The 27,026-nt window shown below is 45.3% G+C and overlaps 2 protein-coding genes across 9 annotated transcripts in view; one reads left to right on the top strand and one right to left on the bottom strand.

Moving 5' to 3' along the window:
- The window catches only part of ZMYM3 (zinc finger MYM-type containing 3), a 30,224-nt gene extending 18,715 nt beyond the window's left edge, over positions 1-11,509 (bottom strand). For 4 of the 7 annotated variants that reach the window (XM_030449329.1, XM_030449328.1, XM_030449325.1 and 1 more), the window contains exons 1-5: positions 7,530-7,573; positions 2,768-3,655; positions 2,141-2,184; positions 1,165-1,237; positions 87-375 (exon numbers count right to left, since the gene is read on the bottom strand). In XM_030449329.1, coding sequence (XP_030305189.1) covers positions 87-375; positions 1,165-1,237; positions 2,141-2,184; positions 2,768-3,641 — 1,280 coding nt within the window. In that variant the 5' untranslated portion in view covers positions 3,642-3,655; positions 7,530-7,573. Of the gene's footprint in view, positions 1-86; positions 376-1,164; positions 1,238-2,140; positions 2,185-2,767; positions 3,656-7,529; positions 7,704-10,739; positions 10,986-11,427 lie in introns of those variants that run through there. The other 3 variants (XM_030449323.1, XM_030449324.1, XM_030449327.1) reach the window with 3 other exon arrangements.
- Positions 11,510-12,847: 1,338 nt separating this feature from the next.
- On the top strand, positions 12,848-26,871 carry NONO (non-POU domain containing octamer binding). 2 transcript variants are annotated; one of them, XM_030449321.1, is made up of 11 exons: positions 12,848-12,982; positions 13,238-13,367; positions 15,922-16,115; positions 17,102-17,403; positions 19,308-19,403; positions 20,462-20,658; positions 20,952-21,036; positions 22,009-22,111; positions 23,474-23,516; positions 24,101-24,210; positions 25,834-26,871. In XM_030449321.1, the coding sequence occupies exons 2-11, from the start codon at positions 13,247-13,249 to the stop codon at positions 25,969-25,971; spliced, it is 1,389 nt and encodes a 462-aa protein (XP_030305181.1). In that variant the 5' UTR covers positions 12,848-12,982; positions 13,238-13,246; the 3' UTR covers positions 25,972-26,871. The 2 variants fall into 2 exon arrangements, with proteins under 2 accessions (XP_030305181.1, XP_030305182.1); XM_030449322.1 differs by having other exon boundaries at positions 12,859-12,982; positions 15,895-16,115.
- The last annotated feature ends 155 nt before the right edge of the window (positions 26,872-27,026 follow it).

Raw genomic sequence — 27,026 nt, 5'->3', positions numbered from 1 at the left:
GGATTACACAGATGGGGACTGGCACATAGGGTTGTGAAGGGGGTCATGAGAACAAGAGCACTGAAGAAAAGGGAGTGAACACACACTTTTTACAGAAGGTGCATATCTTCTTGCCAGGTGGTTTTTTTGAGAAGGTGGTGAGACAGGAGCTGGAGCAAAAGAGCTGGGGGAGCCCTTTACGCTGGTAGGCAGTTTGTCCCTTCTGCAGTGGGGCCCTGCAGTTGGCACAAGTCATCTTGGTGACTGAGCGGGCAGCTCGCTGAGCCATCTGGGTGCGTAAGGACATGCGAGTCGAGCGTCGGGTACGAAAGGGAACAAAATCCTCATCGTTGGGATCATCCACCATTGCATCAGAGTCTTCATCAGAGACTGGAACTGCAAAGTAGTAGAGAAAGATGCACCTAAATGCCTCATTAGGAACGGAGACAGAAACTTCTGCCATAAGACACAGGCCAGGGCTTTCTGGGGTCACATTTCTGGAGTCGCTCTACATGCTTTGTACCTGTCTTGGTGGAACGTTAAGGAACTCTTAAAACATTCTGTTGGAACTGGAAATGAGTCAGAAGTCATTAAGCAAATTGGGCTTAAGTACACTTCTTCTCCAGGAAGTCATGACTTGCCAAGGTTGAGCAGAAGCCCAGAGTGTGAACAATTTAGAGCAGAAAACCATCCAAAACCTATTAGATCTTAAAGGGAACAAGCTGGATCACCAGTCTCCAGGAGAGGCAGGCAATGAAGGAACAACACACAAATACTAGGGAATAGCAGGGTGACACATATTTCTGCAGGAAAATCCCCAAAATGCAAACTCCCTTCAGACACCCTGCTGCCATAGAGACAAAGGAAGAAAGTTCCTGGATGAGGAGATGGAAGATGGATATTCTGGGAACAATCACAGAGGCTCACCCATTATTTGGTGCTTGGCATCCACACACCACTGCAAATATATTATCATTCTCCCTTCAACCTTAGTTCCCTAAGAAAGAAAAGCAAGTACCCCGAGGATGAAGACTAACAGGCTGAAAGGACCTGTTTCCTAAGAGGAAAGTCTGCACAGAAGCCCCAGAGTTCCCACCACACTCCATGAATCACCTGCCCCCAATGGGCCTGGCTGGCCTCTGTTCTCTGGCTGAAAACAGACATTACCCATCCCTAGTTACTTACTGCTTTCAGAGGAGTTCACAGTTTCAGGTCTGACAGATTCTGATCTTCTGGTTCGTTCACTTCTTTTCTGTTCCTAGAAGACATTCAGAAAAATATTTAGGCAAACCATCTGATACAACAACCATAGATAAATATATCACATCATGGTGGAGTTACAATTTCTGGGATTTGCTTTCCCCATAACTAGGCTGAAAATGGATATGACCAGAGTAGACAAGATGGGGGAGAGAAGGAAGTAGGCCTATGAGAATGACCTTACAGCTGGGGGCAGAAGGAAAAAAATGAATACACATTACAGCACAGTGGCAGTGAACAGAATCACAGAATTGTCACAGTTAGAAAAGAGCTCTAAGATCACAGTGTCCAAACTTCAACCCAGAAAAAAACCACCAAGACCATCAAAGCATGTCCACATGTACACAAAGCAGTGCCACATGTACACAATTTTTAAAATACTTCCAGGGATGGTCACTCCAGCACCTCCCTTGGGAGCCTGTTCCAGTGCCTGACTAGTCTTTCAGTGAAGAAATTATTCCTAATGTCTAGTCCTGTCATTATTTACTTGAGAGAAGAGGCCAACATCCACTTCCCTACAACCTTCTTTCAGGCAGTTGTAGGGAACAATAGGGTCTCCCCTCAGCCACCCCTTCTCCAAACTAAACAGTCCCAATTCCCTCAGCCTCTTCTTCATAGGACTTCTTCTCTAGAACCTTTGCCACCTTGTTTGCTCTCCTTGGGACATACTCCAGCAACTCAATGCCTGTGTTGCAGCAAGAGGCACAGAACTGAACACAGTACTCAAGGTGTAGCCTCACCAGTGCTGGGTACAAGGGCACAGGGATTACTTGATCACAGGAGACATGAAAACTCCTTCCTAGAGGGAACACAAGACAGCCAGTGTCCCTCAGATAGTATGGCAACAGCCAGCTATCCTTTATGCTCCTGTAGCATATATACTTGACTGCATTCTCCTCACCTTCTCAGTTGGCAGCTCACTTGCCTTCCCAGACTGGCCTTCTCCTGGAACAGAAGCACAGATGAAGCTTGCATCTAACATCTTGCTTTTCTCCAACAGAAGAGGACAGGTGTTCTTCAGGTGCAGCCACCCTTTGGGTCAGTCTGCACATGAAGCCTTAGACAATCCTGGTTAACAAGCACAGTTCTGGTGGTGATCAGACACAGGAAAGCTCTTAAACCCATCACCTGTAGTTAGAGATCCAAACACACAGCGTGGGAGAAGTTGTGTATGGGGGAGTCTTCCCTGCATGGGGAAGGCATGCTGGGCAGTGTACTTCAACTGCTTCTGACTGAGACTGAGCATCTCCTGAGGATGAACAGCCTGGGCAGAGGAACTTTGCCTACTGGAAACACCTTCTCCTGGTGACCCTCAGTTTCAGCAAAGATTTCAATGATGAAGAGTGTGAGCTAAGCTGATGAGCAGCCACAGCTTTATTATGGAAGGTCCTAGCTGACATGCATTGAAAATCAAAATTAAAGCTATGAAAGCCAGAGCTAGAGCTTTTGTGCACCAAGGGAGTAGCTTCAAGCACATTATGACCTCCTGAGCAAAAGGAAGCCAAGTTCTGCAGAGATAGCAACCTACCTGATGGTGGTGAGGCTTCCTGTGCTTTCAGTACACTACTTTCCTTAAGCAAGTTGTTCCCACTATCACTCCCTTCCTCTGCCTGGTTTTCCTCTGTGTGCTCAAGGGGCAAAGCTGCAGTACTGTTTTCCAGGACCAGTTTCACCTCTGCTTCCCCTGCTAGTCCTTCCCTCTGCATGGGTGAGCTCCTTCTTGGTGCCTTCAACCTCATCTTTTTTGTCTGTTTAAGACTGAGTTGGGGTGGGGCAACTGGTGGACTTGAGGATTGTGCTGTGATGTCTTCTGTGGCTGGGGGACTGCTGAGGTCCCCTGAGTCAGAAGTGGGCTGTCGGGGTGATTCAGGGGCACTGTCATTGGAGAGAATAGCAGAAGGACCAACTTTCTTTAGGTCCCCAGAACAATTTTTTGATGCATCTTCCCCTTCCTTCCATGTTTCTGGAACAAGGGCTTCTCTAGAGAGGGAAGAGGAGTCCACTGTTTCATCCTCCATATCCTGGGAAGAATGTGTCTTACACAGCCCATCTGGACCCTCTGATTTATCTAGCTCCAAGCCAGCAGTTTTTTCCAAGTCATCTAAGACCACAGATTTCTCCACCATATCCAAGACACTAGGTTTATCTAGAACAATGTTATTTGATTTGTTTACTTCAGATAGGCTGTCTGCTTTCACTAAAAGGTCCAAGTCCCCATCTGCAGTCATCTGCTTGGATTGATCCCAATTAGGGGGTTGAAGAACTGAGGCTTTCTGGGTAGAAGCTGTCTGAGAGCCCAGGAGATCTTCTCCAAAATCCATATCAGCAGGGAGATCACCAATAAGTGCTTTGTCAGGCAAGGACAGGGGGTCCAGAGATCCTGAAAATTCACTGGAATCCATTTTGATGATGGCAACTGAAAATGAGAAAAAGACTTGCAAGTTATAAAACTGCATTAATTGTCCCCTCTTCTGAACACTGCTGGAGTGAAAAAAGGCCCAGTAATGCTGCTAGCTCTAAGCAGGATACCAGCAGGTAAATCACATCCACCTGTAGAGTTATAAAACCTATCTTCTCCAGTAGAGTAATTCGAATTCTGAATTTGGCACTGTTTTAAGCCCTGAAGCAGAAGATTCAGTATTCCTTTCTACTGGGGCTTACTACAGACATAACTCACCTATATCAATAAAGGAGGAAGCCTGAAATAAGTTCACTGGTGATGACTGATTAATTCTTTCTTTAAGATATGCTTCCCTCCAAAAAGATAACAAAGTTTAACTCACAAATGGTTTACTCAGAACTAACCAGAAGATCTTTGGACAGAGAATGTACCCCGCTTCTAAAACTCATTTAAGCAGTTTAGGGAATCATACTCAATAGCTGAAATTCTAAGTCATTGCCTCCTTATTTTGTCTAAAAACAAGGCAACATTCTCTGTTTCACAGTAGAGGATAATCACTGTTCCCAAATCACAAACAGAAACTACAGAAGAAGTAATCTTCAAAGATGATCAGCAAATTTCACCAAATGATTCTGTTCACTTTCACTGGTTAGAGAGGAGACAAAGCTTCTAGAATAAGCCAATTCCAGATCAGTACGGGATGAAATATGTTTTAGGGTGGCTAACATAAAGAAGAACAAAGTGAATAGAAAAAAACTGAAAGAAAGGCTCTAAGTACTTGAAACAGGTGAGAACTCTCCCAAGGTGATAAACACATTTTTTTCTGCTGCTCAGAATACAAACAATGACTCCTTCTCAAAGATGACGCCAACCCAGACTTTGAGAAGGACAGCAGACCTTACAACTATAAGCAGCAGAGAGGTCAAGCCACCTAGATGAATGAGGAAAGTTCATTTATAGGTATACTTAACTAGCATACTCCTCAAATTTGCCTTCTGATACTTTGCACAGGCATGCAATGAAACACAGAGGTGCTACTGCTGCAGAATTTACCACTTTTAGCTGGCATAGTCTTTGTATTAAGAGACACTGGGAACAAAAGAAATCCATTTAAGCTTTCCCTCCCAAAGTATAATCCAAGAAACTATTAATCTATTAATAGTCATGGTACTCGTGCTCTACAAATAGAAAAAAAGCATCTGGTTTCAACAGCATATACCTTAATGTTGCTTTCAAACACTGGGCACTCGAACATCACAATGCAAGACAAGATTCTTGACAAACGTAATGACACTGAGGAACAAAATGATCTTAAAGAGAACAAGTATTCTGTAGACTAAGTCAACTCCAAACTATTAGCATGTGGTTGGGACAGATACACAGACCTTTCTGCAGACCCAAGAGTTCACAGTAAAACCATCACCTGCCTGTTCTGGTTAAAAGCACAGCATTTGTCCTGTGTGTCCTGTCCATCTTCATCAGCTCTGTGTGACCAGCAGAATAGCTCATAACTTCTGGTGAATCACCCAAAACTTGTTCTTAAGATGTGCAAAGCTAATGACTGCTGCAGTCAGTCAAACAAAGGGAACACGTCCTGCTCCTATACATACCAAGAATGGTACCTGGAGAAGGAGTATAAGAAGAATAACCAACAGGACTTCCTCTTCAGCACATCCTCTGATCAAGTGGCACTCAGCTGGTGAAGAACTCCTTGGCTGAAGTTGCACTGAGACTGTCACTGCTAAGAGTCTGTACTGGATAAATCCTCTATGAATCTGCCTAATCCCTCTTCAAACCAATTTATACTTTGGGCCTGCAAAAATTCCAGAGGCACATTCTGCAGCTAGCATTCAGTTTTTAGAAGTATTTTCCTTTTGTTTAATTTAAATCTGCTGCAGCAGAGCTCCATGACGAGGCAATACAGAACACATGAGTGCTGACTTCTGATGTATTTCTAAGAATCTGGAAAAGCTGATGGGAGCTAAGAGTCGAAACTGGACCCAAGAAAGTAATGCTGACAAGCAGCTTGGATGGGAATCAAGGAAAGTCCCTGTCCATCATTGCAATTCTTAGTCCCTGACAATGAAGTCTTTACAATGGCTTTCAAATGCCAGCTGATGAGGATGAAGAGGGCAACACTCAGAAAAGAAAAGAATGATGCTTTTTGGCCCTGTGGGCTCAAGTCAAACTCAACCTGAGGAAATCAGAGCTGCAGCAGAGTAAGAAACAATTTCTCCTGCTTGCCCTAGGCATTCAGATTCATCTGGGCTTCTGCTGAGCTTCACAGTGAGTTAAGATGACAACTGAACATGCACTTGACCTCTGGGAAAGCCTCTTCTCCAACAGAAGAAAAATAGCTTATTGTTTTTGGCAGATGTTGAAATGATCCACCACAAGTCATCACCTTTTTTATTCCAGGTCTATATAATGCAGAGCTCAGTCAGTGGACTGTGGTCACTTGTCTGCTTGAAATCTTTCTCTTTTCCAGCCACATACCTAACAGTGAGGAAAGTACACGGGAATGAGTTGGTCAAACAAAGAGGAGGCAATGTGTTGAAATCCTGTGTGTTACAGATGATACAACTGCTCTGTTGGACATTTGGAAAATCCTTACTTAGGACTCAGCACCATCCTCTCCAGAGTATTCGGTAACAAATATTCCTGGAAAGATCAAGTTCAAAGAGCAAAGACCCCTGCAAACACAGTCTGATGTAGAGTGCTTCTTAGGTTAGAGTTTTCATAGAAGTAATGGGATGGCAGAGGGTTCTCCATGAGTGTGTGGGACTGGCCTAGAACACAACACTGACCACCAAATCCATCATGTGTGACTACCAGACCAACCCTGCTTTTTCAGTCAAACAGAGGGCACAAAGATCTCTCAGACCTGGAAGCTCAGAGTAAGACATCTCTACCAGGACACTCAAGTACAGCAAGTGACCATCTAGGACTTTAGTTTATTAAAGACATCAGTGTCTGTAACTGATTCCATCTAATTCCTGCCTACAAGTTCCGTAAGATCTAAGCAGAGCTCTGAAGAAAGTTCCAATTTTTGGTACCTAGTTAGAGTAAGCAGTAACACTCAGATTAGTATTGCTCAACAAAAATAACAGTGGCTGATATACAGCTCTATCAAAAAAATATTAAGAAAATAATACCATGTTAAACACCATGGTTTCAATCAACAGATCTTCATTAACAATACTGTCCCTTGAGTAAGAGATATGGAAAAAGTATTGGTGTGATTTATCTGAGTTTATCTATGCCACTGATGGCTTTCCAGATTCAAGTACTGCAAACATTTATTACATATTGGTTAACTAATATTAAAGCATAGCCCTAACACATTAACCTGGTTTTCAGTACAATCAAAATTCTCCACAGAGGAACAGAAATAATTTTTATTGATAAATGTTCTTGGAGAAGCAGCTCTTTGAGCTCCCATCTATAGCACAAAGCCCATTGGTGACATTCAGTACAGTGCTGCTTGCACACAGATCCACATTAGACCATTACGGTCTCATTCTTGGATGGTGCCTCAACTTCATGACATTCTGGGAGAGCTGAGGCATTTTAAATTAAAAAAATAAATATCTGGCATAGTAATGCAAGAATCCTACTACTTTAGGAATCAACCAGGGTTCAGAAAACACCTTCCAGTGATACAACTGTTTTGTTCATTGAAAATAAAAGGGAAAACATGACCCATCTCAAAAAAAAAGAACAAAAAACAACAACCAAACCAAACCGCAAAGAAAATCTACAGCAGAAGTCTCTTCAGAGTTACAGAAAAATGCTCAAGAGGACTCAAATTGCTGAAAGTCAAAATTGGACAAACTCAGAAACAGCTATTTCCAGATCAGCATTATAGATTATTAGATAAACAACTTACCCAGGGATATTTAGATTCTCTGTGATTTGGGAGATTTTACAACAGCATTCAGTGACTCTTTCCAAGTCAGTTATAGCTACTGCATATGTCACTGGTCAAGTTCTTCAGCTTGTGCTTTGCAGACAGGATTTGGTGAATAGTTGTCTCATCTCCTCTCCAAATGTATTATTGATTCTGTCAATTAGAGTGCAAACAGAAGTATCTATCACCATACACCCTTCAGACCAGTGTCCATGTGTGAGTGGAATGGTCTGCACAACAGAAACTGGTAGGTGAGGAAGAGCCTTCCCAGAACATCACCAGCAGCCTCAAGACTCCAGCAATGCTCTTCTAACAGTCCCAAAGCCAGCAGGAACAAAGACCCTCCATTGATTTTTCTACAGCAGGAATACCAGCTTAGGGTGCAGGCCTCAAACAGTGTATAGCAGTCACCTAGAATCAAGAAAACCTGAACCTTCCAACACTGAGCAGATAGTGATGCAAAACACATCATGAGTTTCCTGTTAATTCCTCAAATGGAGGAAAGACCAAATTAGATTTTAAGTTTGCATTCTAGAAAGTCCAGCTCAGTTTCAAGGAACCATTCCTTGGTTCTCAGCACTATTTGCACCCAACACCTCTGTAGTAGTAGTAAACTCTAAGACAAACAACAGGTACATGCATGCTTACCTATGCATCATCATCCCAGCACCTACTTACATACATCTTTTCGTAAGACCAATATCTGCCTGGAAACTAGGTGTCAAGGCCTTGCAACAGAGAAAGGAGCAACAAGTCTAAGTATACCCTAACACAACTTGCTTTGTTTACAATGCCACTCAGAGGTAAGTCAGAGAGAAAACTCCTTCTATTTGTACAGCTTTGTGCCTATAGCATGAATAAGCAACATTTCTTCAGTTGAAACTGCCCTAATATTAACACACTGATTAAAAGACAGAAATAGACAGTAGACTTGAAAGTGGTCAAAATAAATGGCTCCAAGTCTTACCTTTTGCCCAAATACTGCAGAAAGGTGTCAAATCACCTAATGCAAAGTCCTGGACGCCTCCCACAAGCAGCCAGCTCAACTCCTTTCTCTTTACAATCCTGAGGGCTGAGACAGCAGAACAGGCTTACTGGTAGCTGCTGCAAGACAGCACCAGAGGCCATGTCCAGTAGGACTGATGAACAGTCTCATGCACTGCCCTTTACTACCTGTGCTGCCCGCAAAGGAAGAAGCTAACACTTTTAATACTCTTATTAAGATTAAAACAAAATTCTAGCAAAATCCTGCTAGCACACCCTTCCCTAGGCTAAGGAATTCATTGTTACAGCTGTAACCTATTGCATACTTCCTTTGGATTGCCTTCACCATAGCCATTCTGAGCTAAAGGCTTCAGCTAGCAGAGCTCTTTTCACCAGGGTCATGCATCCCAGCATCACTGACCTTAAAACATCTGTAAAAGAAATGACTCAAGGAGCTTCACTCCCAAAGTAAGGCTGTGGGCTCAGGCTCAGCCAATTGCTTGGTCAGTCAGAGCTCTGAAGGAATCTGGTGTGGCTTACTGTCATCCTCCAAAGCAAAGGCAGTTGCATTAAGAGGGATGTGAGCAGGTGCAGAGAGAAATGGTGCAAACATGCATGCTGGGCCTGTAAGCTGCAGGTTGGCCATTACAGGCAGCAGCTCTGTAGCCTGTGCTATTCCTCCAGTAAAGCTAGGCTGACAATAACAACAGAGCTACACTCTTATCACCAGCTTTGATCCCAGAATAGGCAGGGTGAGAAAATGAAGATTAGAAGTTTTCTTAGGGAATGCAGCAGCAGTGAGAGGGAAAGAAGTTAAAGCCATAGGTGAGGCACAGCAGGAGAAGGAAAGAGCACAAAGCAGTTCTCATTCTTATCAGAGACTACAGAAACCATTCCCCAGCACTCAGCTGAGCACTCTGTCCCCCAACATCAGCTGACAGACCATGTCCAGTGCTGCCTCTGCCCACACAACCATATGCAACTTCCAGTGCCTTTTCCTATGCCAGGCAAATGCCATAAGCAGATCCCAGCCTCACCAGTGCAGACCCTCCCATTTGGGGCTGGTCCTGCCTCCACCTCTGCATTTAAAACAGGAGGTATTGACATTCCTCAGGGGATCTTGCTGGCCATGGCTATTCTGCTCACATGCAGCCTGGCCCAGCCTCGACTTCAGTAGACTGAGGCTTTTGCCTCCTCCAGCAGCACAAGGCAGCTCCAGCACCATGGACCTGCACCTTTTTCTCACAAGTCCTGGTCCTCGAGAGCAGCACATGGTGCCCAGGGATCCAAACACATTCTACAGACCTCAAGAGACACTCCCAAGCCCTGCTCCAGTCCAGACCCACCTCACCCATACAGGGGAAAGACAGACAGACAAAATGGGTGGACAGCTCAGACCAGCAGCTGTGTTTTTTGCAAGCTTCACTGACTCTGTCACCATGTGTGGTGACAACATAAAAGAATCAAAGCCTCAGCTCAAGATGCAGGAAGAGGGGAGCCAAGGAGGGTGCAGGGACAGAGCACCAAATGCATAGCAAGCTTTGGGGCTTCTGGGGCCAGGGTGAGCCTGGGGTTCAAATGCTGCCATTCTGCAGCAGAGATAGGCCCTGCTGGAGTCACTGAGAGATGGGGCAGGTCTTATGAACCATGAACCCCTAGACCCAGCCTGTGCCCAGGCAACAGGGTACTCTTGACCCTCAGCACCTGAACGGGGGACACCTCAGGGCTTGCCTGCCCCAGTGCTAGCCAGCATCGGGGCAGGGGCTGCACAAGGATGGGTGTCAGGCTAGGGCATCCCCCACCATACCCGAGGTGATCCCCAAGGATTACTCTCCCTCAGCAGGGATAAGGGTCACACCAACATCTTCCTCAGCCCCATGGCAGTGGCGATCTGTCCCTTTCACCAGAAATGGGGTCCGCACATTATGGGGTGGGGTCCTCGGACCCGCCCCTCACCGCAGGGCGCCCCCAAGCGGTGGCCACAGCGGGGGCAGATGAGCGGCCCCGCCCCCTCCCAACAGGCACCCCGCCCCCCATCCTGTTTGGGGGGCCCGACCCGACCTGCACACCCCCCACCCCAACCCCAACGCCCGAGACCCGAGACCCGCGCCGCACGCGCCTACCCCGCCCCCACCCACGGGACCAAAAATCGGCGCCCAACGGGCGAGCACCCCAAGGCCTCTCCAAGCAGCGCTGCCGCCCCACCTGAGCCTCCGGTGCAGCCGTAGGGAGGCACCCGCGGTTAGCGCGGCTCCTAACGGGCTCCACAGCGCTGAGCCGCCCGCTCTACCCAGAGCCCGGATTCGGGTCACGGCCCCTTTAAATGGAGGCGCCGCTCGGAGCCCACTGCGCTCTGCAGCCGGAGGGGGGGCAGGGGAGCTCGCATTGGCTGTGCAGAGCGAGGGACGTTCTCCCATTGGCTGCGGCGGGGCTCGGGCTCGCGAGATTCGCCTGCAGACGGAGGCTTCGCAAACGCGGAGTGCAGCTACAAGCCCAGGATCGGTGCAGCTGCCTGGACTCCGCGGGGTGGCCGGAAAACCTGGAACGGAGTACCCTGGCGGAGCGGGGACCGCGCGAAGAGACTTCGCTGACCCGGGCGCAGGTACCGGCCGCACCCCAGTATGGCACGGCGCGGTACAGGGGACGTCTGCGGAGGGAGGCGCGGGCCAGAACGGGGCGTCCCAGTCCCCACCGGTACCCACGAGAATCACCCGCAAAGTGCGGAGCGGATTACGCGGAGCGGGCTTACCACCCCACTCCGCCCCCCCCTCACCCCCGCCCTCCACCCCCCACCCTTAACCAGCTCGCTGCCGCCTCGCACGGCCCGGGCTCCGCTACCGTCCCGGGTGCGGGGGCGAGGGGGGGAAGGGATCCACGTCTCCCCAACCTCTACCTGCGCGCCACGGGAAGCCGCCGACCGGTTCCACGCGCCGCCACCGCCTCCCTGGAGCTGAAGCGTCTCCCCAGGGCGGTGAGTGACAGCACGGCCGGGCGGGGCTTCCGCTGGGGGCCGGGACACGGCACCGCCCCCCGTGCGGGACAGACCACCTCCCCACCGTACCTCCCAGGCTCCCCTCCCGCAGCCATGATACCCCCTGTATGGGCTCCCCTTCTATACCCGCGACACCCCACCCTATCCCTTTCTCAGTCCATTCGTGAGCCCAGACAGGCTTGCCCCCTCCCGGCGGTTCGACACTTTGCGGCACCATTCTCCCCTTGGAGACTTCTCCACCCCGCTCCCTGCCCCGCAACTAGTCCCAGGCTGCTTTTTGTGTCTCCTCGTGGTGAGGACGAGGGGTGCAGGGGCTTAGTCCCAGCGGCGCACCAGGGTGCACAGCCCTGGGGCTAGAAGGAAGCTCCGGGGCGACCTCTCGCACTCCCAGCAACAGCGAGGGGAAAGTAGTTAAAAGAGGACAGCGGAGTCGCAGAGAATCGGCCCCATCGCCGGCTGTTTCCCGCTCCGGAAGGATTGCTCCCGCGCCCTGGGGAGTGGGCTGGCCACGGCCGTACGGCACCTTCACGGTTATGTTCGAAGGGACACGAAAGGAATCGGAAGGTTTTGTGAAAAGGCGGTGAAATCGAATCCGCCAGACGTTCTTCAGGACTATGCTCATACGGTGCCCGAGACAGGACGCAGGGGCGGACCGTTCCGTTCCCGGCGCTCTGCAGCCTCCAGGGACTCCTGCAGGCTACTTATTCCTGCCGAACCGGCTGCCCTCCCACAGCACACAGCACCGCCCCAACGGGGAGGGCTGGCGGGAACGGTATCCGACAGACAAGGGTGAACCCGCGGTTAGAGATGCAGAGCGGCCACGGGCCCGCCGCTCGCCTGCGGCGCCTTGAGGAAACCCAAGCGGCGCCCCAGCTACCGCGGGTTTTGCCTGGGCTCCGGAACTTATTGGCCATCACAGACGGGCAGAGCAGAGGCAGAGGCCACCGCTGATGCCGCTAACCCGGTAAAGCGGGAGGCCCGTGGGGAGAAGGGGCAGCGCAGCACTCATCCGCCCCCGGCGCTGTCTCTTTAACGAGAGCTTCACCCGCTGCGCCTGCGCTCCCCTCACCTTCATCACCCCCATCCCCCTCCACCTTCACTGCGCCTGCGCGGCGCGCTCCGGCGGCTCGTTGGGTTCCTTTGTCCCTTGTCTGCCTCTCACCCAAGAATTATGCCGCCTTCGGTGATTGGGCGGCTGCGCTGGTGGCCGCGCAACCAATCGGCTCCGTGCGCTGGGATGCCGAGCAGTCTGCTCCCTCCCCGCCGCGGCCGAGCTGTGAGTGGCACCAAATGTGTCCAATGGGTGCGCGACTCTGGGAGCCGGGAAGCCAATGGGAGCGGGGGTGACGGGTGTAGCGTTAGGCTGCGCGAGTTTCGGCCCCACGCGCGGTGCTCTGTGGTCTGCTGCGAGACGGCGGGGCGCAGGGTCCGTGTGGCCGCCGGTGTCCTCCGTCAGGTGAGGCCGTCACGGTGGCAGCACCGTGGCTCAGCTCGGCTGCGGGGTGGGCGTTCCCAGGCAGCCGCCGCCGCTCAGGCCCCGCTGAGGCCTGCCGCGGCCTGTGCGGCCCGCCCCGCCCCATCGCCTCACGCGGCCGCTTTGGCGTGCGGGCGGGCACCGATGAGGCGGGACCGGGGGTGGAAGGAGCTACCCGAGGTCTTGGAGCCGCGGTTGAGCTCCGCACCGTGGCTTACCGAGCTTCTGTTCTTCTAGGTGGGGAAGATGCAGGGCAACAAGGGCTTCAACATGGAGAAGCAGAACCACACTCCGCGGAAACAACACCAGCACCAGCAGCATCCGCCGCCGTCGGTCCCCGCCAACGGGCAGCAGGCCAACAGCCAGAGTGAGTCCCGGGCCCGCCGTGGCGGGATACCTGGCCCTGCTTTGTGTAGGCGCGGAGTGCCCGCCCTCGCTGCGGGGGGTGTCTGGGTCCCGGTTAGCTGCCGGCCTATACGGTCTTGGTGGGAACAAATAGAACCCGGTCTTTTGATTAGAACTAATAAAAAGCCCGTTCCTGAATCAAACTGCGACTTGAGTTCGCTGTTCGACTGCACTGGTCAGGTTTTTCCATTGTTGGAGACGGTGGTTTGAGTTGCAATCGAGTTGTTTTTTGTTTTTGTTCTTTGTTTTTTGTGGGTTTTTTTTTGGTTGGTTGATTGATTGCTTTGTGGTTTTGGTTTGTTGTTTTTGGTTTTGGGTTTTTTTTGCCTAGTCTATTTCAAGATGTATGGGGCTCCCATAGGTTTTAGTGGGATTTGTTCGAAGTTTCTTGTGTTCCCGAAATTGGGAATTGATGTAGAGATTCCTCCTTTGTCTCAGATTCTCTAGAAAATCTCAGACTTAGAAAGTCTGAATCTTTAACAGTGTTTCTGTAAACCTTGCAGATACCAAATGGTCTGTTTTCCGTGGGTTCTGTTTGTTTTGCTTTGTAACCATAACAGATGGCTTCTCGACACAGATTTCTTTAAGTATTAGCAAAATAAATTTTTAATTGTTATACAGTGGTAATAAGAATGTTGTTACAGCAGTCTGCATGCATCCAGTAGGACTAAATTTTTATGCTGGCCAGACCCAGCTTCATAATATTACAGCGTTCAAGTGCCAGTTGATACTGATGTGGCTTTTACTCCAGATCTTGTGTGTTTCCAGTTTTGTTCTTATTTAAGTGTGGACTGTAGCTCTGTTACTTGGAGTGCAAAGGGGGTGCTTGTGAGCTAAGACAATAAAAATTACTGGTGTCTCTGGCTTAAACGATGTAACTTAGAAGTATGGCAGTGACACAGTCCCAGTAGCATTTTCAGGAGAGCAGATGCTTTAGTTATATTAGAAAAGGTTATTTATTTATTAAGTTTGGACACTTTGTATAAAACAAAATTTTATAGTCGTGCACTTTGCATGATTGCTCTGTATACACATGTGTATGCTCTGCATATACATACATGCAGAAATAAGTTTAGTAAAAAAAGTTCCTGTGTGCTTTTAAGTGGCCCTGTTAAACAGACTCCTTATCACTTCATGGAAGATAATAGGCAAGGGTGGCAGATCAGTCCTTTTGTGGTCAGGTTGGAAACAATACAACACTACAGCTGTTATGGTGTTTCCAGGGGGATGAGCTTATAGTGAGTATTTTCTTTTTTATATTCTTTCTTCTTATATTCTTTTATATTCTTAAGGAAGAATAGTGATAGTGGCAAATGCCTACCATAAGACTCTCCTAGTGTATTCATAGGCCTTGTAATCAAATCCCAAATATTTCTGATAATGCTGTGAAGAAATTAATGAGACAAAACACTTATGCACCCTTGCTGTGTGAAGTAGTTAACTTACTCTGAGTACTCTTCTACAGAAACACTGTAAATCTTTAGCCATGGAGATTTCTTTATTCTTATAAGAGTCCTCCTTGCATGTCTTGAATGCATTGTCTTTACCTGAATAGTCTTGCCTGGTTAGTGCCATAGTTAGTAGCCTGAATCAAGCCACTCATGTTAGTAGTTTATTTCATATGTATGGCCATGAGGGGTGTCCTGTGCAAAGCAGATGAATTGCTTTCTCTTTGTCATGCATGCCAAAGTTCCATATACATTTAAGAAAATGGGATGCAGGAAGTGATGGTGAAGTTACCTGTGTCTGGTGTATAGCAGAGCTTTGGGGATAGTGCTGGACTAGAGCTGAATTAAGGATTAGAGATTGTATACTTGTGGGGATTTGAAAATTCCTATTTGTCTTGTTTATTAGTGTTACTTACTGAACATAGGTTTTTTGTGATAAACTTTGGAATTTTCCTGAGGTCTCACCTACATGTCTGTTTTGGGGTGGATTTTCCCACTATTTTCACCATTCCAGCCTTCTCTTCAGCTTGGAACCCAGGACTCTAGAACCCAAATCATTAGAATCAAACCTCAAAGAATCAAACCTCACTGAATAACAGCTTTCTCAAATGTTATGTGTCTGGGCAACATTTTTCTTGTTTGTATATTTTTCTATTCATCTGGCATTTGAGGTTTTTTGAGTAAAAATCTGGTTGCTGGCCAGACTGGCTTTTCTATAATTACTCATGTTGTACTGTGACTACAGCTGATTTTCTGTGGGCTGATGATCTTTACCAGATCTCCAAAAGCTGAGTGAAATCTCTTCTCACTGTTTAAAGGTGCAGTGTTCTTTTCTCCAGTTCTAGACTATTATTCAGTGAGGTCCAAGCAAGTGTTTTCTTCAAAAAGAACATATGCCCAGTGTGAAAGAATCCCCTTCTTGCTGTAGAAATGACTGGAGAGGTTTGAGACCAAAGTGAACGGGGTGGCATGACCTATATTGTCCTGTGTCTCTGCATTCACTGTGATGAAACCTAATAGAATTTATCCCCCCAATTGTAGAGCAGCTGTGTACCTTATTCCCCTCAGATGAAGGCCTGACTATTGACCTGAAGAATTTCCGGAAACCTGGTGAAAAGACCTTCACCCAGAGAAGCCGCCTGTTTGTGGGGAATCTGCCCCCAGATATTACAGAGGAAGAGATGAGAAAGTTATTTGAGAAGTATGGCAAGGCAGGTGAAGTCTTCATACACAAGGACAAAGGCTTTGGCTTTATCAGGCTGGTGAGTGAATTGCTTTGGAGTGTTCTTGTGGTGATGTCTCACTGGAGGAATATTGCTAATTAGAAGTAGTAGATGTTCAGTAACTTTCTCACTTAGCCTTCTGTAACCTGTGTGCGCGATCAGCTTCTATGAGTGGTTTGTTCATAGTTTGTTATGAGAAGGAATGTGAAATCAGGCAGTTTTGATAAAGTTATTCTGAAGTTAAGTGGTAGAAAACAAAGAAAAGATAAACACGATGCTAAAATAGACAATGTGGACTTCTGTTTTTTGGAAGGATTGAACATGACATTTCTATGGACATAGGTTGTCATGCAGCATTACTGGAGTGATGAATGCTCATCATGCTAGGGAATCTCTGGATACCACATTGAAGTGTGGCTAGAAGGGAGGTAGCTACCAATGTAAGACTAGTGGCTCTCAGGTTTCACTGGTTCATGTACTATCTTTCTGAAAGCCACAAGGTTGGAATGAGTGGATGGAGTATGAGCTTGCAACACCAAAGTGCTTTGCTGTAGCTGCTTGGTAGTGACTTAAGTGAGTGGAAAAGTGAACCTGCCATAGGATATCTTTCATGGATCATCATACAGTTGGCATTTCCTTCTTACAGTTGTCAGAATTGGCTAATAGTAAGATCTTGATTTTTTTGATTTTTTGGTTTTTTATTTATTTATTTTTGTGTGTGTGTGTGTGTGTGTGTATAGATTAATATAACTGGTAGATAATGATAATTTAATCTTTTGCATAGCTCATGCTGGCTGTTGGATTAAGTTTATACCTGATGTATTCTCCTCCCATCCTCCTAACTGTGTATATGCCTATTCAGGTAGAGTCACTGATAATAAAGAATAGCTGCAGTTTGCTGGGATCCTTACTTATCCCTCTCAGTGAAGTTCTTGTTCAGAGGAATAGGCTTGTGACTGTCGTGGCTGTGCCTGGCTGTTTCTGTACTGCACAGAGAATTTTAATGTTAACTTTTTTGTCCCTAGGAAACTCGTACTCTGGCAGAGATTGCAAAGGTGGAGCTGGACAACATGCCTCTGCGTGGGAAACAGCTCAGAGTGCGTTTTGCATGCCACAGTGCATCGCTGACAGTCAGGAACCTGCCTCAGTTTGTGTCCAATGAGCTCCTGGAGGAAGCCTTCTCGGTGTTTGGCCAGGTGGAAAGGGCTGTGGTTATTGTGGATGACAGAGGACGATCCTCTGGGAAAGGCATTGTGGAATTCTCAGGGAAGCCTGCTGCTAGGAAAGCCCTGGATAGATGTAGTGATGGGTCTTTCCTGCTAACTACGTAAGTGTGGAGAGCAAGAAGCTCTATACTGGCATGTGCACTGGTTGATGGGCATTGTCTTGCAAGCAATATTCCTTAACATCAAAGCAGGACAGATGAGAAATGGGGCAGCTAGTGGTAGGTGATTTGCTTGGGGATAACTTATCTTTGTTCCACAAGAATAAGTGTGTGCTGAAATTCAGGTCTGAAAACTTTGGTTTGGGAAGCTGCTAGTAGAGTAAGTGCATACAGCTTCCTGATAAGCTCTTTCTCTATTAAAGCTGTAAACAGAAGGAGCTGTTCCAGGGAGTATCTGTATCGCTTGTTGGGAATGAAGCTGGAGTGTATTAATTGTACTTTAGAGGTGAGTATTGGGATGGGACTCCACTCAGCAGCGAGTGCTGTGGTGTGTCCACCACTGTGGGCACAGAATCTATAGGAGAAGCTGGTCAGAGAGATTGAATTGTTTGGAGTTTTCACCACAATAAACTATTTTGCTTGTCCTTGAATATCAGAACAAAATGTGTCTTTGCATAATTATGTAACATTATTAGTAAATTACTAATTCTAGATGCCTTCAGAGTACTGCTTGTTGTTTAAAGCATTAAGAGGGACCCATCTTTTATCTCCTAGAAATAAAAATTGCTGTACATTTTTTTTTATGTATGGACCTAGAATTTGTGAACTGAATACTTCCTGAATTCTGGGCTATATTGCTACTTTCTAAAGTAATTTTATAAGCTTTGTGCTTCTCACTTCTCTCCTTTTTCTTGTAGGCCTTCATATGGCACAGGTGTACACAAGCACATTTAATTTCAGAAAGCCGATGTTGTTTTGTCTGGTTTTTTTGTGTGTTTCTCTCTTTGAGAGAATTCCCGTTCTCTTTGGGAATTACCAGCATGGTGTGTAGTGAAATGCAGGAGGTTTGATATTAGGGAGCTTTTGCTGATTCAGAAATCTATTCCAAAAGAGCCATAAAACCAAAATTTTGCTGAGAAGACCTTAGCATTCATTCTTTTTGTAGCTATCAGGATTTTAAGATTCTGGTATCTAGGACAGCAAGTGGGTATGTTGCTTATTTCTAGTTATGATTTGGTTTTGGTTAAATTTATTCTAGTTCTTCCTAGTTCATGACAGTAACAGCTAGATCAACTGCTTGGAATTTGTTAACATTGGAAAATAAGATGATTAATAATGAAACATGTCCCATCAAAATGAAAAGCTACGTTGTGGATCCTACATTGTGGGTCTTCAGCTGAGGGGATCTATTGTAGCCCCTCGTAATCCTGTGTTCCTCCTAGGGCCAGAGCACTGCTTGCTGCTTGGCATAGTGTGATCCTTTCTCTTTCATTACCCCAGCTCTGGTAAATGAGATTGAGGAGCTAGTGAGAAGCTGCAGTGCTGCTTTGTACCAAGTATGAGCAGCAGCATCAGTGCTGTGGTGGGGAGTTAATTCAGAGATAAGGTACATTTATGCTAAATACTTTTCTTCTGCATGCAGAAACTAAGAAGGCAGAAGCACATGTACAGTGTGTTGTGAAGCACACCAGTGGATGTCCTGGGGAGCCCAGCAGTCACTTAAAGCACTGCTGCTTGGCAGTAGTGGTGCATGGTGGTCTCACCAGGAGGGTGTGACTGAATAGTACAGTCAGTACAATGAGGAGCACTGCAGTTACTCTTTGCTTTAGGCTGCTGCAAAAAGGCACATGAGGACCTGTGCAGCTCATGGCTGGCCATGTAGCAAGGGAGGAAAGGGATGAAAATAAAAGCTAGACTCTAGGAACTACAAGACTTGATCCTGAGTAGGTCCTAATGGAAAATGTCATGTTCCAGCAGTATTTTTTAAGTTCAGATGCAGTACATATCCTTTTCTATACTGCAAGCTCCTTGATTTCTTTTGAAAGCATCCCATCATTTTTTTACAGATTCCCTCGGCCTGTCACTGTGGAGCCCATGGATCAGTATGATGATGAAGAGGGACTACCAGAGAAACTAGTCATCAAAAACCAGCAGTATCACAAGTAGGTGCCTGACATGTGACAGGAGATGAGGCTGCCTATGGACTAGAACATTGACTAGTATCTCAGTCTTAGCAGGGTGGCTCATCAGTGCTACTAAAGATCCTCCTCCTTCTCTAAATATGACCAGACTCTGGAAAGAGAATTGCATACACTGTTCACTTGCTGTGATTAGCTAAAAGAAAGCAGTAGTTATGGATGCACACTGCTGGACAAGACTAGCAGCCTCCACGTATTTTCCAAAAGTCCATTTCAGGTTTTGGATTTAAAAAATTGAGTCAGTTTGAGACAGCATCCTCCTGCTCAGATGAGAAACTGAAGTTACTTGTTCTGAGTATTATGGATAGTCTATAGAGGAAACAGATTTGAACCCACAGTAAAAACTGAGGGGAAAAAAAATGGAGGAATTATATGGATAGGATTAGGAGATTGTAGAGCTCTCCAAGCATAAGGCCGTGGTCTTTGAAGGCTTTGCAGTGTAAGTAGATATCATGTGATCTAAGCAATGCGAATTAGTAAACCACATGAGCTTATTAATTTTTCAAGCAAGGAAGGTGAGAGTTTTAGGAGCTGGGAGGCTTCACAAAGAACAGTCAGGAGCTCCAGGTGTACAAACTGCAGAGATTAGTGCAATTAACACACACATTAGGTCAGTGTGTGTTTCTGGAGTGGATCTGTCCATAAGGTGTGCAGCAGGAGCAAAGCCTGTTCATTTTCAGTATTTCTAAATGTCTCTACCCTGAATCTTGTGGTGTCTTACAAAAGAAGTGTCATTGTTTATTATGAAGGAAGACATTGCAGTTTCTATGTATAATTAATCCTGCAGGAGGGTTCTTCACAAGTTTCTACTTTCAGTAAGATGATTCCTGAGGAGCAGGAACACTGGTATCTCAGGCACTTGTGAGAAAGTAGAAGAAAATGTTATTTCTTAGTTATTAAACTAAGAAATTTAATTTCTTAACAGTTAAGGGTGTCTGCCATTGCATTTAAGACACAAATGTGTTTTTCTTGGTTTGTCCATGCTTTGTCAAAGCACTCACTCACTCTTTCTTATTTGACAGGGAGCGTGAGCAGCCTCCTCGATTTGCACAGCCTGGGAGCTTTGAGTATGAATATGCCATGCGTTGGAAGGCTCTGATAGAGATGGAGAAGCAGCAGCAGGAACAAGTAGACCGCAACATCAAGGAAGCTCGAGAGAAACTGGAGATGGAGATGGAAGCAGCTCGCCACGAGCACCAAGTGATGCTGATGCGGCAAGGTACCAGTCAAAAATCAGGGATCCAGAGGTGGCCCTGTGACATCCAGGGGTGCAGCAGACAGGCTGGAGCCCACTGAATGTGAGCCATGACCTAGCTGCTTGACTTTTAACCAAGCATGGTAGGGGCAAGTGAATGGAGAAATCTTACTGATTTCTCAGTTCTGGAAGAAGTGAGATTCAGATTTGGAGGTTCTACTACTTTATTCTTTTGTGTGCTATGGTTCTAGTTTAGGAATTGATAAAAGGTGGCATAGGGAATTATTTTGGTTGAGGTTTTTTACTGTCATTTACAGATTTAATGAGACGCCAGGAAGAGCTGAGGAGAATGGAGGAATTGCATAACCAAGAAGTACAGAAACGTAAACAGTTGGAACTCAGGTAAGGGGGACTGCTATGAAATTCTATGAGTCCATAATAATATGGAATGAAATGCTTCTTCAGTGCACCTACTTGTTCAGTGTGACAATTTAATTACTGCATAAAGTGTGCCTGTTATTTGGGGTCTTTTTGTTCGTAGGAAGAACATTTTAAGGTAGAAAAATCAAGAAGTTATTTTGTCGATAGAGAACTATTAAAGAAACAGATCCTAGTCTCAAATTATCTCCTTGACCAAGACAGAAAATTCAGAATCTGTGCAATGACTCAGTGGCTTCAGAAACCCCTTTCTAAAATCTACCTTTCCCTTTGAGGGATAACTTAGTCTCAGATATTTCTCTCTCCATTGCATCTCTTCTGTTTTTGAGAAGCTCTGGAAAGATCTTCCAACTGCTTCTATACTAGAAGGGACTTGAGACCTGGGTGGTTTGAATGCATTATGTTGCACCTACTTAGCATGTATTTGGCAGCTGCTGTGTATGTAAAACCATTGAGTCTGGAAAAGACCTTTTGGATCATTGAGCCCAACCATAAAACCAACACTGCCAAGTCCACCACTAAACCACATCCCTAAATGTGTACACACATTTTAATTACCTCCAGGATGGTGACTCAGCCACTTCCCTAAGCAGCCTATTCCTATGCTTGACAGCTGTAGAAAGTGATAAAGTCTCTGCTCAGCCTCCTTTTCTCCAGACTTAATTAACAGCCTCCATTCCCTCAGCCGCTCTTCATGAGACACAGCGTGTGCTGCTGTTATGTTTTATAATATGAACTCCTTAAAATGGAAAGTGTTGGAAACATCTCTGTGATGTTAATGTGTCCATAAGGAGGTACCTATTATTTCACAGTTTTGGCAAAATAACGTTCTTGAAGCTGTAGGTTTCCCAACAAGACCAGTTAGGGTGTACTGCAACACTAAGATGCAGATGGTTGGTGTACGTTGTGCTGAGCATCCTTGGACCTTTTTTGCAGGCAAGAGGAAGAACGCAGGCGCCGTGAGGAAGACATGAGAAGGCAGCAAGAAGAGATGATGAGACGCCAGCAGGAAGGCTTCAAAGGGAATTTTGCTGATGCGGTACGAGTGCTTTTATCTTCTCATTACATCTGCACATGACTTTAGATTTCTGCCCTTCTGCAGCATGGGCCTTTCTGTGGATGTTTATCTTGTTGGTTGAGAGACAGTACTTCTTCATGGCATTCTGCCCTAAATTATTGACTCTCTACAATCAATACAGATTAGTCTGGAGAAGATAAATACTTCAGTTACGGTCTCACTGCTGTTTATGTAAGACCTTCACTAACTGTCTTGATGAGCAGAAGATTATGCTAACTAATTTTATTCTAACAATACTAAAGATGCACTGTTCTGAAGTACAGCTGCAGAGCCATGTTATGGTCATGTGCCCAGCTGTATCCTTAGCCTGCAGTCTGTCTCTCACACCCTGATCAAATGATCCCAACTTAAGTCACTGCTGCATGTTAATTGATTATACTGAGAAGTCAGTTGGTCAAGTCTTTTTTTGTAATGTAAAAATTTATGGTAACCTGCCTTTTAATAGTATCTCTTGTTCTACAAAGGACTTTTTTTACAATTCATTTCCAGACCCAGCAACTTTACAGCTGCTTCCAAAATATAGTGCTAGTGAGGTGCTACAATGGTATCAGTGCAACTGGGTAGCAAATGTTCATGTATCCCAGTGAAAAATTGGCCCATAATCAAAACAGTTAAGTATATCAAACCAAAATGGCCTAACTGATAGGACTGACCTTAATACATGAATATATCCAAGCATAGCAGAGCTCCTTATTTCTCTAAGCAAGAATACCTTCATATGGTAAATAGTGACACTGAGGCTGTGGGTAAAGTGAAATCTGTTCTTTGGTTTCCACTGTGGAAAAAGTGTATCTCACACTGAAGTGACAAGATGCTCCTATCTTTGTGGTGAGGGAGATCTATGGTGTGTCCCCTATGATCAGTTTTACAAGAGAAATTAAACTCACTAACTGGTGTTTTAATGAAAGTGACCCAATGCTGTGTCTTTATGTAAAATCACATTTCTTCCAACAGGAAAAGCATGTTGGCTATGCTGAGGAAATAGCAAAACTAATTCTACCAAATGTGTAACTGCTGCTCAGAGGATCTTTCCATCCAGATATTAAATATTGCTTTATACTGCTGTTTAATAAAATCTCCACATGCAGCTTTGCTGCTCTGTGTTATAGCTGTGAAAACCAGTCTTTCAGAAAGAGGAATTTTAAGTAAGACCTCCTTGTTCAGCAGTGAGCTGTGTGAAGATTGATTTTCTTTTGAAATTTACCCTGGGAATAACTTTCCTACACAGTTTTCAGTAGTAAAATCTCAAAGCTCATTGAATTTGTGTAATTATATTTTTAAAAGCCTGAATCTTTATCATTTGAAATGGGTATCTTTTTCCAGAGGGAGCCACCAGACATGCGAATGGGACAGATGAGTATGGGAGGTAAGAGCCTTCTGAGGCCATCTTTGTTCCTATGCATGCTCCTTTCCTCCTTTGCAAAACCTGTGCATTTTTTGAGTAGTCTTATTTTATTGGTTTCTTACTTAGAAGCTCAGTCACAGTAATAATCTTCCAGTTCCATGTCGGGAAGTATTCATATGACAGGAAAAACAAAATTTGGGTATGAGGCAGTGTTATACATATGAGAGGCTCCACTCAGTAAGCAAAAGACTTGGCTGAAGTTGCTGTCAGCTTCAGAAATTTGTGCTGATCCAGAAACTGGTACAACATGTAGTGCTGGATGTTGAGCACAGGAAATAATACTGATTACTGTATTTCCAAATTTTGACTCTTTGATTTAGAGTTTCAGGCCGCACATACAACAGTGTTAGAGCCTGCTGTAGTTTAAGACAGTGTTGGAATGACAGATCAGTTTGTCTTGACCTAATGAGGCAAAGCTAGTCAGTAGACTTGGACTCTGTGCCTGAATACAACACTGAAGGCAGCTCACACAGTGTTTTGTGGCTTTGGAGTGATGAGTAGACCCTGGTCACTGTCTGCCAGGACTCTTCCTGTTTCTTTTCCAGGTGCCATTGGCATGAACAACAGAGGAGCTATAGGTGGCACCAGTGTCCCAGCTGCTGCACCTCCTGCGACTGGTCCTGGAGCTATGATACCTGATGGAGCCATGGGAATGGTAATGTATCTCATCTTATAGAAAATCAATCCACTCAGTGTCAGCACTTTAAGTCAGCAGCAGAAAGAGCAGCAGTCATAGTCATGTTTTTCCTGGAAGGTCATTTTCCTTTAGCAAGTTATATCCATTGGTATAATAAACAATTTTCCTGCAAATTTTCCAGCATAGACTTTACTTATCCTGACTGCTACATCACAGAGGTTTTTTTTCTATAAGGAACAGTTTTATTTGGCTATAAGCTTTTTTATCTAAGTGGTAGCAACAATGGAGTAGCTGAGGTTAAGGGAATGCTCACTGCACAATAAAATAAAGGAGGAAGATGGAGAGGAATGGAAAGGAAAGATGAGTTCAGATCCATACTACAAAATACCATTTAGACCAAGAAGTGTTAAGCTGTTTCTCTAATGGCCAAAAATATGTATAGTCTTTCTGGAAATTATTTTTCTAGACCATGTGCTTGGTTTTAGACTTAGCCCATGAAGTGCACATTCTTTGTTAATGTAGTGAGTAGTTACTTTCCATTGCATGTTTGCTCCAGCTGTTTGTGTGCTTCCCTATGATGTCCTACAGTAAATGTTTGTGATTACTCAGAATTTTCCATCTGTAGGGAAGGGGAAAATGTAGGAGTGCTGTGTTACTGCTGGTGCCTCCCCTGAACTGCCAGCAAAGTGAGCACTGAGGGTCCCTGGGAGTTCCTCATTGATTGTTTTACTGGTTTGGTTCTGTAGAACCAGGCAATACTCTTGTGTCATTACAGTACTGGTACCAATTATGTGCATATATGAAGCACATTACATTGTGTATATATGTATCACTGCTATAAACCTGTGGACAAAGAACAAAGAACCCAGGAGCTTGGTGTAAAGCAGCTCTGTGTAGTCCTTAGCTCCAGTCTGAGAGTAAGGAAGAGGCAGTGGTTGCCCTCAGTATCTTCCCCAAAAGAAAGCATCATGTCTACATCCAAGCAGTGGAACAGGTTGCTCACAGAGGTTGTGCCATATTCATCCTTGGATATTCAAGAGACCTGATGGGATAAAGCTGCAACTAACCTAGTCTGACCTCATAGCTGACTCTGCTTTGAGCAGGAGGTTGGACTAGAAATCTCCTGAGGTACCTTCCAGCCTGAATTATCCTTTGAGCATCAACTTTCTGCTGGAAGAGACTGCAGTAGCATTAACCCAGCTGGGAGGGAGGGAGCCAAAGGAATGGAAATAACAGGACACAATCAGGACACAAGACTAGTATGAGTGACTTATTTTGGAGTTGGTGCACACCCAGATTGTGATAGCATTACAGTATCAGTATAGTGCTTCTCATTTCCATTGAGTTTGGTGGTGAAAATGGGAAGTTTGTTTCCCAGACTGCATTACTCACATGCTCCACAGCAGGGCACTAGGCTGAGAGATGCAAACTGTGTTCCAGTATTCTTGACTACAGATTACATGGGCAAAAAGTCTTGATCCACTTCAGTCCAGTTTTGGGGCTTTGGGAATATTTTTGTTGGTTTTGTAGCAAGGCCATCTGAAATTGTTGAAATCTGCTAAGAATCTGAATCAACTAAAACGGCTTTTGTTTTGTCTTGGTTTTCTTTTGTTGTCCTTCTGCATTTGTCCTCATTACAAGACTCCACCACCACCTGCAGATCGCTTTGGCCAGGGTGGTGCAATGGAAGGCCTTGGAGCAATGGGAGGGAACCCACCTGCCTTCAACAGAGGAAATCCAGGGGGTGACTTTGGCCCTAACAAGCGTCGCAGATACTAACTTAAGATTAAGCCCACCCCTGCACACACCCCAAAAAGGAAAGGAGTCTTGCAGGCCATACAGTTTTCAACTCAGGGCAGCAGGGGGGATATTAAAAATAGTTCATTAGGGCTTGGTTTGGTAAAGCCACTCTAGGACAGGGGGAGTGCAGTCCGAGTGGTAACATTTTTAGAAAATTTCATGTGGTGCATTCCTATAATTTCAATGTGAAAAATGGATTCTGGGAGGCTGCTGTAGTTTTTCAGTAACAATAAAATTTGGCAAAAACCATAATGCCTTGATCACTCCAGGTTTCCTATTTGCAGCTGGAGTCCTGAGACAAAACTAGATGAAATTACAGTATGTCTTGCTATTTTTTAAATGTAGTGTACCTTGCTTATGAGCACAGGAAAATCTGGAAAATTAGGGCAGCATCTGCAGTACTTTGCAGCTCCCATTATTATATACATTAATATAGCTCCAAATGATCAGTCCTGTAGTGAATTATGGGGGAGATTTTATGTTCAGGTTTTGTTATTTTTTTTTCCTCCTAACTTGTAGTTATTCTTTATATCTGGACCATCTGTTTTCTTTAAAGCAGTTGACTGCCATGTGCGGCCTGAATGGCTGGGAGGTTCTTGTTTGGATGGATTTTTTGATTATGTGTTGTATTGCTGTTTATTTTTACTGGTAGTAAAGTACAATCTATTGGACAACAATACTGTATCTCATGCTGAACATTTAACTGAAACAAATGTTTGTATAATCTTAACTTTGCCTGTCTTTTGTGTAGAAGTACTACAGATTTTTCATTTAATGTAAACTGTTCGAACACAAGCTGTAATTGTCCCACTAACAAGTTTGAGTTTGTCTGAGGAATGTTACAGGAATGCATTATTAAAGTGGATTTTAAGCCTTTTTTATCTGGTGTGTTTTCTGCTTTTGCATCAAAATGTTTACAGAGGAGCTGAAGTAAATTAAGCTTCAGATTATAACACAAAGTTGTTCTTGCATAGAGGTGTTCAAAAAGAGGGTGTTCAACCAGTGAGAATTTGCTACCTCTTGTCCTTACCACA

Source organism: Calypte anna, chromosome 4 (genome assembly GCF_003957555.1).
Source record: "Calypte anna isolate BGI_N300 chromosome 4, bCalAnn1_v1.p, whole genome shotgun sequence".
NCBI classification, from domain to species: Eukaryota; Metazoa; Chordata; class Aves; order Apodiformes; family Trochilidae; genus Calypte; species Calypte anna.
Note: the sequence above shows the minus strand (reverse complement) of the source record. Positions and strands in the feature narration are given on the sequence as shown.

Bases quoted from the DNA above. Each gene is read 5' to 3' on its own strand.
- NONO (XM_030449322.1), top strand. From the start codon at position 13,247: ATGCAGGGCAACAAGGGCTTCAACATGGAGAAGCAGAACCACACTCCG. The intron at 16,116-17,101 runs GTGAGTGAATTG...TTTTGTCCCTAG, and splicing joins GCTTTGGCTTTATCAGGCTG to GAAACTCGTACTCTGGCAGA. The intron at 21,037-22,008 runs GTAAGGGGGACT...CCTTTTTTGCAG, and splicing joins CGTAAACAGTTGGAACTCAG to GCAAGAGGAAGAACGCAGGC.